The sequence below is a fragment of the Manacus vitellinus genome, unplaced genomic scaffold (assembly GCF_001715985.3).
Source record: "Manacus vitellinus isolate BGI_N305 unplaced genomic scaffold, ASM171598v3 scaffold_24_pilon, whole genome shotgun sequence".
Lineage (NCBI taxonomy): Eukaryota > Metazoa > Chordata > Aves > Passeriformes > Pipridae > Manacus > Manacus vitellinus.
This window is the reverse complement of record NW_021939798.1, coordinates 5,555,348-5,563,845: the sequence shown is the minus strand read 5'-3', so window position 1 is coordinate 5,563,845 and position 8,498 is coordinate 5,555,348. Positions and strand designations below refer to the sequence as shown.

Sequence of the window (8,498 nt, the reverse complement as noted above, 5' to 3'; positions counted from 1 at the left end):
ACAGTAAAGAGGTTGCAACTTTTTCAGGGACAATTGGTCTGGAAAAAACACCCGGGTGACACATCTGGGTAAAGTGTAAAGCAGTCACTGCACCAGCTTCCAAGAGGAATTGTGAAATAGGCTTTTGTTGAAAGATTTTAACATCTTATTTTCATTTCACAAAGTCAGCCAAGACAAATCAAGCCACTGATGTCAGCAATGAACAGCCAAGAATAAAATCCAAGTGATTTTGCTGCTTAATTCTCCCTCTCCCCATCCAAAGCTACCAAGTCACCATCAAGTTTCCCCACTCACACACAAGATGCCCCAAGTTTTGAGCTGATTTCTGTTTATTTCACAGTCTTGGCAAAACAAATCTGCATTCAAAAGTTCATTTAACATTAATATATTAATCAAACATTTTCAAAATAAATACTTTTTTTAAAATAACCATTTCTTTACATCACTGCAGTAGCAATTCTAGAAAAGTCAGTGCACAGATAGTAGCAATTTCATTAATCAGCTAAACTCAAACAAAAAGAAAACAAGAGGTGGACCTTTTTTCTCTCCAAGCAGGCTGCATGCAGCAAGTCTCAGCAGTTCCCTAGCACAGGGATCTTTCATCACACTTGCTGGGAAGGATTTTCTCTTTCATCTGTCAGAAGTCAGTGAAGTGTGACTTGTGCAAAGCTTTGTACAACACAAAAGTTTCACAACCCAGATTCTGGTCAGTCCTGCAGAGGTTCTGCACTGGAGTTGTTGCTAATGAGACCAAGGAGTCAATGCTATGGAAGGAAAATGCTGGAACCCTCTGAGGAGTCCGTATTCAAGTGATTGGGAAGTAAATTCACAGCTGGAACAGGAACACTAACAGCAATAAACAACATTCAAACCAGCAGCTCAGTTGTACCTTACAGCTTATTCCAAAGTTTTGCACACTCTCTCAAGTGCTTCCAGGGCAGAAGAAGTAAAGCAACTACTTTTTCCTCCTTAGCTGTTAATTCACCAGGTAAATCCCAGCAGCAAGATGCTTCACTGGCCAAAAAGTATAACTCGTGTTACAACAAAGAAAAAACAAAAGTGCCTTGTGGACTATAAAGAGAATATTCAGGACTTAGTGAGTCACATAACTGGAAAAAAGAGAACAGAAACATTCATGTTCCCATGGGATCTAAACTAGTCAGATGCTACTAAAGAACCCTGTAAAGAGCAGTGTTTTGTCTGAGGAAGGGAAGCTCATAAATGTTGTCATACACAGCATGCAGCAGGAGAATTTGGAGGGCTACCAGATTATTCACTATGATTGTCAGGAATGATTTAGCTAAAAGAAAAAAAAAAAAAACAAAACAAGGAAGTTGAATACATATCTGAAAAATGTCATAGGTCTATCTCCTTTGAGATGCCAAAGGTTCCCTTTGAAGCCCTTTCTTGGTAGCAGAGGGAAGAGTTGGATGTGACACTCTGGGTTGACAGGAATAACCAGAGACATCCCTGTGTCCAGAGGTGCTCTTGGATACACACTAAGGTAAAAATCAAGACACCTCCCACTCCCCAAGAGCCTTGTTTCCATGTTATGGGCATATTAATCAGCAGTTTGGAGCAGTTGCTTACTCTAAAGAGGTATAATTTAAGTATCAAAAGAAACAGAGCTGAGGGAAGCAATCACAGATGAAGAGAACCTCCAGTTGTAGCAATGCCACGCACAGGGAGGAGGGAATGCTGCAGGACAGCAAACTCCCAGAGCTCCAGAGGTGACCCAGACTGCTGAAATCCCTCCCCTTGCTCTGCACAGACCTACTACTAGAGCCCCTGAAAGCCATGTGCCTTGGGGGAAGGCTCTACTCCCTCAGTGCTATGGACCGTGCCCCAGAATTCTGCCAAAATGGAAAAAAAAAAAGAAAGCATCGAGTTGTGGAGAAGTTCTGTGTCAGCTTATTGGTTTTTCTTGTCCTCTGGTGGGAAGTATGGGGGAGGGGGTGGCTGGTCCTGGAATAAAGAGCATAAAAGATCATCAGGTCACTGCTAAGAAAAAATAACACCCCCGCAGAAACCCCAAGACAGCAAAATGAATTTGGACAAACTCTGCTGTGCCACTGAGAGAAGAACTGCCAAACACACCCTTGGGGTCACCCTGCAAACCCAGAAGGACACAGGAACTCACCGTGGGCATGTAGACGTTGTGTGGGTTGCCTGGGCTGTAGTAAGCACTGGCAGCAGCCTCAGCAGCCTTTGCTTCAGCTGTCACAGAGAGAGAAGTGATAGGTTTAGGGACACAGAGAACTCTTACAATCAAACAAAAACTCCACATGTTCCTGGCCATCAAGTGTTACTAATAAGGCATGATATAAACAGTGCTCAAGTTGCAAAATAGCTACAACACACACAACTGAGCATTATCTCTTCAGTTACCACAGGACTGTCAACTCCCAGTGAGAGAGACCAAGATTTGGTTTGGAAATGTCAGCTGGGGCCTGCCTGCCACCCATAAATGCTAACTGCTGCCTTGCCTGAATACAGGCAGTACCCTTTAACCAGGCAGTGAACAAACCACCCTTCCTGGCAGCGAAAACACAAGGCAAAACAAAAATCAGCACAAGTTTATAGCAGCTCAGGGGATTCGTGTTTTAAAGGTGGAAATTTATGAGGATAAGCCAGATTCTCTGTTTCTGCAGAACACAAAAATCTTGTACAACCCTCTGGAGCAGTGCCACTTTCCAAGTAATAATTCAAGGGTGAATAGTTGTTTATTCAAACCTAAGAGAAGTTAAACCCTTATCTAGAGAAATATCCTTATCTACAAGAGATCTATGGCTGTGTCCAATCACAAAAGCTCTTCCCCTCCCCAACATGCAGACCTATGAAGAGCATGTTCAAAATCATTTTAATAAATCCCAAAGAGTGAAAAATGAGACTGGTATTTCCCCAGCTCCTTTCCATCATCTAGTTCTCTGTTCCATATTATTTAAACAAAAGTAATCAGGTTAGAGTGAAACAGGGGAAGGGGGAGTAAATATCACCCAAGACACATTTACAAACTAAAATGGGCTAGAAACACATTTCACCATCAATTTATTTGTGTTCATCCATTAGGGCAAGATTACCACCACAGGAGAACCACAAACTGTATCTTTTCTGTCAAAAGAAGAATAAATCCAGCTGTGAAATACCCACTAATGGTGTCTACCCTGGAGAGAATCAGGCTGGCCTCCAGACTGAGCTGGATAGAGAAGGCTGGAGACAGAGGAAGGGCTGCACTTCCACAAGCTTCCTAATCCCTCTCCTAAACAACTTTAACTTCTAAAGTGGAGCTTTTAAGTTCCCCAAAAGAAACTAGGCAAGAAGCAATGTCTGTCTTACTGGTAACAAAAGTGTTGTGAGCTAATTCACCTGGACACCCTTTTCTTACCTGCAGGAGTGGAGGGCAGGTCTGGACCACTGACAGGGGGTTCCATGGGCCCTGGATATGGTGGGGGTGGAAGCTGCATGTAGCCCCTGTCTCCATCAGCCATAGGAGGACCAGGATAAAAGTCTGTCAGGAAAGGAAATCACACAGCAAAAGACTTAAGTCCTTTGGGTGGAGTTACACAGCCAAAAGAAGCCAAGGCAAACATAATTAAACTCAAGAACAGAAGTTGTATAAAGTCATCAAATCCAATCTAAAATACTGTGTGAAATTTGCATTCCCCTTTTTACCTGTTTTAACTCTTACCAACTGGAACAATCCCCATCCTCAACTCCCAGACTTACCAGGAGGAGGTGGTGGGTATGGATAGCCCCCGTTGGCTGCAGGTGGTGCAAAAGCATAGGATCCATTTGGCATGTAGGAATAGCCATAAGCTCCACTGGGTATTTCACCTCTGGAGACTGGAAAAGTAAAGAGAAGACCTCGTGAAAACATCAAGCCTGCACCAAATGAACTCCCACAAACTTAGGGAGTCCTTATGGGAAAGACAAACAAATGTCACCCCAATAAATCTGCTGTTCACTGGATGGGAAAACGGTATTTTTAAAAGCAAGAAAATTTCAGGTAAAGCCTGAAACTCACACATATTTGAATCCAACCTGCTGCAACCTAGAGCTGCCCTTGCTGTGTGATGAAGGCAAGGCCTCCTGAAACCACAAAACCCTGGCACAGAGCAGCAGACTCCCATACCTTGTGATGCCACGTGCAGCATCCTCTGCCCGAACTCGATCGCACCCCCAGCTGAAAAGGTCATCTTGAACGTGGCAGATCCTTCCCAGCCACCTGAGGGAGGAAAGACAAGAGCTGAGAAGCCAGGAGAAGCTGTTTCTGTGCTATTTAGCTTCCATGCTGTAACTACAGATGCCCTGCATATAATTCTTTAAAGAGCTTATCCCAAAAATCCAAGGGGAAAAAAAAAAAAAAGCAGATGAAGTGGCAGAATTGTGCTGCCATCAGAAAAATTCACAGTGTGGTACTGTCAGGTCAAGAGACACCTGCAGAAGAAACACCCATGAGGGAGACCTTCAGAAGCTTTCTGGAGTTGTGGCTGTTGCCACACCAGCTGCCACAGCTATCAGGAGCACTGGATTTGCTCCTGCTTTGGATAAGATTAGTACAGAAGATGGGGATTGTGTTAATCCCGTTTGCTAAAAAGCCTTTGCAACTACACCTGTCAGCTACAAATTAGTTTGGGAGTTTGAGTGTCCAACGAAGCAAAGAGCTTAATGAAGAACATGGTCCACATAAATCCATTAGGAGTTCACAGAAGATATTTCAAGTCAGGATAATAATAATTAAAAAAAAAAAACACCAGAATTTGTGACATCTCACATTACAGAATAAAAAAGGAAAACATGCACAGAGTTACAACAAAGCATCAAAGCAGAAGCTGTGGCAGAGCTGAAACAGAAACAAGGAGATTAAAGAGCCTTTTTGAGCTAAACCAGACTCTCATGGCTGTTAAGGCAACATCATCATTAGAAGAGAGGGCCTCTGGGGAAAATTCACAAAGATTTAGCTGAGATCACTTGGTTGAGTGAGCTCAGTATTTTGCAGAGGGTAGGAATGAGGTGGGTTGCAGACCTGGTCACTGTAACTGAACAGGGAGCTGATAAGGGGAATATTTTTAGCTGCCAGTTTCAAAGAAAGAAACACATTTTATCAGGACTGTGAAAACCCACTTGGTCAGTGTTCAGTTTTGGCTACCCAGGACTTTGTCAGGAATTGAGCAGCTGAACTGAGACACAGAACATACCCTGTCCCATACATACCTCCTGCCTCTGCTTTCACTGTGCCCTTGATATAATTTGCTCCAAACACTGGCTGCTTAATCTCACAATCCTTCAACAAATAAAAGGGCATCACGAAAGACTGCATTGCATCCTTCCCCTTGGACACAAAGATAACCTGAAAAGGGAATAACATTACAAAAGCTCCTCAAAACAAGCAGGAAGCACAGCCCCGAGTTATTACCTGAAGAGACTTTTGATGGACTGAAACTCCCTCCCACATCATCAGTCCTGCAAGCCAAAAGCTACACAGAACAGCCACAGGGGTAAACCAAAGCCTCAAGGTAATAAGGCCTTCCAAGAAGTGCCTTGCTCAGATAATACTCCTCCCAGCTTCCAGAGAACTGCTGCTCCACACAGCTATGATTTAGTAGCTGTGCTGTTGCATTCAGCATTTCCAGACCATTGCTAATTTCCAATTTGAAGATGCCTGATGGACTAAACAGCTGCCTGTACATGGACTAATCAGATTTATTATCTTTTGACAAATAGGTGGGATATGCAATGAATTCATAATGCCTCCCAGAGGCAGAGGGATGAGCCCCACTTCAAGCAGGAGTAGATTATCCCGACTTTCATGCTCTGAGGATGTTTAAATACAGAATGGCAGAGAGCCTTTATCTCCTTACCCAGGACAAAGCCTTTCACCACTTACCCGGTAGGGAGTCAGGAAAACACTCCCTTTCTTGGTCCCTTTGAAGGCCTCTGGCATCAGTTCCATGTCACTGAAGGTAATTTCTACATGGTCATACGTCATCAGAACACTGCCAACCACGAGAGAACAGACAAGTGTTAAGGCCCAAGGTAGAAGTGCAACATGCACATAAAGTTTACTGACCTACCAAACCTGCCCGTTCCCTCAGGCCCGTGCTGAGCAGACAACATCAGTCTGGTTTGCTTTTTTATTCTGTTGGCAGCAGCAACTGAAGGAGCACTGGCTGCTGGTTCCCTCCTCGGTGTGCTGACACAGCTGCTGCTGTCTGTGTAGCCGCGCAGGGAATCCACTCGATTGAGCTGATCAAGACCTCAAGACATTTCCTTTCCTTTTATTTATTTATTTATTTATTTTTGAAGTTGTGTTGCATTTCGCCTGGGTCAGTTCCCTAATCCAGTTCCCACATGACAGGGGAAGGGCTGCAGGAGCAGGAACTGCTCAGCCTGGCTTATGCAACGCTGGTTTTTGAAGGTCTCACCACAGCTCAAGCACGTCTGTCACAAAAATGTGACCAAAAGGAATTCCCCCTTCCTTTCCACAAGATCTCATTAACCCGTGTTGCCTGCACCGATTCCTTAATTCTCAGTTAGAAACTGACCTGATTAAAACCTTGCACGGACACAGCAGGTAACTTGTATTGACACAACAGCACCCACATTAGGGACTGTAATCCCTAAAGCTGCAGAAACCTCCACCACCTCTATCTTTGGCAGCTGGCATGTTTCCATCCTCAGTCACTCGCCTTTGCTTTCTGCCAGCAAGTACCTGTCCCTCCAGGAAAAGCTCTGGAAGCACAGAGGGGCCAGCTCTGCCCAGGCTGCAGCATTCCAGCTGGATCAGCCTAGGCTGCCACAGGACAGGCAGCTCCGGATCCAGGGCAGGCTCACAGCTGGGAACAGCAACACTTTTAAGCTGCTGCAGTTGTTTCAGCAAATGCAAATTCAAGCACCAGAGTCGATCTTATGAAATCCTTCCAAGAAAGGCCACATCCCAAGGGGAAGTCGGGCGCAGGATTCCTACGCCGACGCTTAAGTGGCCCCACGGAAAGAAGCCCTGAAGGATGAAGCCCTCCCTCCTTTGCCCCCGAGGCAGAGGACTCCTGTGACTGCCACGTCAGACCCAGACAGACGGTGCGGGCAGCCCCTGGCCGCGCACACAGAGGCAGCTCCGTGCAGGCTTGCCGTTTCCATGGTTATATCCCAGCACCTTTCTCCAGCACTGCTGCTCCTTCCCCAACACACGGGGCCAGGAACCAGCAAACCACGCCGGGCCTCTGAACCGGGACACGATGCAGGTGCAGCAGGCGAGAGGGGCATCCCGGGGGGGGGATCCCAGACGCCCTGGGTGGGAGCGCTGGGGCTCTGGCAGCCCTCCTGGGCACCTGGTGATTGGCGGCGGGATCCCAGACCACCCGGGTGGGAGCTGGGCTCTGCCAGCCCTCCCTGGGCACTGGGGATGGCGGCGGGAGGCGGCAGCAGGCGGGGGACGGGCGGGACACTGCGGGGAGCGGCGCGGGGCCCGCGGCTGAGGCCCAGCACAGCTCCCCCCGGGAAGGCCCTGGGGCAGGGGGGTGCGAACAGCCCGCAACCCGCAGGGAGACGAGGGGAGGACAAGCAACGCCGGCACCTTTTCATCCCCTCACCGCCCCTCTGCCCACAGACAGCTGCTCCCGCTGAGGGGGAAGGCAGGAGGAGGGCGGGGGGGGGGAAAGGCAGCTCCCGCGCTACCCCCCGGCCGCCGCGGCCGAGGAAGGAGGAGAAGGGGATAGCACCTCACTTCTCGCTGTTGTTAACGATGACGCCTCCGCCCTCCGAGTGGTTCTTGTTCAGCGCCATCGCCGCCTCCTCCTCCTCCTCACAGCATCCACCGCGCTCTGCGCCTGCGCGGGAAAGGGGTGACGTCACTGGGCGCGCGGGACATACTGGGAATTGTAGTCCGCTCAAAACACGCAGCACTGCATTCCTTTTTGCTGCGCGGTGCACCCTGGGAGTTGTAGTCCGTACCCTCCCCGCTAAGAGCCTTCTGGTTTGGTCGCGCGGTGCGTCCTGGGAGTTGTAGTCCGCCCGCCAGTCGCCATGACACCCACACCCCGCCCCTCGGGGAGCAGGATGTCATGGCGGCCGGCGGGCCGCCCGGGGACTCGTCCGCTGTGTATAAATAATTGCGATGTCTGGTGGAATAAAATAAAAATAATCCCGCATAGTCGGTGGTTCTGCACATAGAATGAGGTTTAGCCCCTTTAAACAGCGAAGAGGCTTCCAACAAATTCTTTTTGTCATTTACGTTTAAGGCACTTCTCATGTTTCACACAGTTGCAAACGGATTTTTGAGCCTGATACTGGGATGGTTTCCGTGCTGGAATCGAGCACATCCGAAAATTACCCCTTTATATTGGAGCGTGTGGTAAACTGGAAGGACTAACCAGGTGCCCGATAAACAAGCAAGGACTCTGTGTGTGTGTGTGTTTGTCCGTTTGTCTGTCTGTTGGGAATCTGGGAGCAGCGAAATACCTGTGGCATTTGCAGAGCTGCAGGGAGGGTCTAATCTCCCG

At 47.7% G+C, this 8,498-nt stretch overlaps 1 protein-coding gene across 2 annotated transcripts; it reads right to left on the bottom strand.

Annotated features, from left to right (window-relative positions):
• Positions 1-311: 311 nt before the first annotated feature.
• On the bottom strand, positions 312-7,856 carry WBP2 (WW domain binding protein 2). Of its 2 annotated transcripts, none has more exons than XM_008927897.4 (8): positions 7,724-7,856; positions 5,888-5,996; positions 5,215-5,350; positions 4,133-4,225; positions 3,727-3,843; positions 3,386-3,508; positions 2,141-2,217; positions 312-1,965 (listed from the first exon to the last, which is right to left on the bottom strand). In XM_008927897.4, exons 1-8 carry the CDS (start codon positions 7,780-7,782, stop codon positions 1,912-1,914), a joined length of 768 nt encoding a protein of 255 aa, XP_008926145.2. In that variant the 5' UTR covers positions 7,783-7,856; the 3' UTR covers positions 312-1,911. The 2 variants fall into 2 exon arrangements, with proteins under 2 accessions (XP_008926145.2, XP_008926146.2); XM_008927898.3 differs by having other exon boundaries at positions 7,719-7,832.
• Positions 7,857-8,498: the final 642 nt, after the last annotated feature.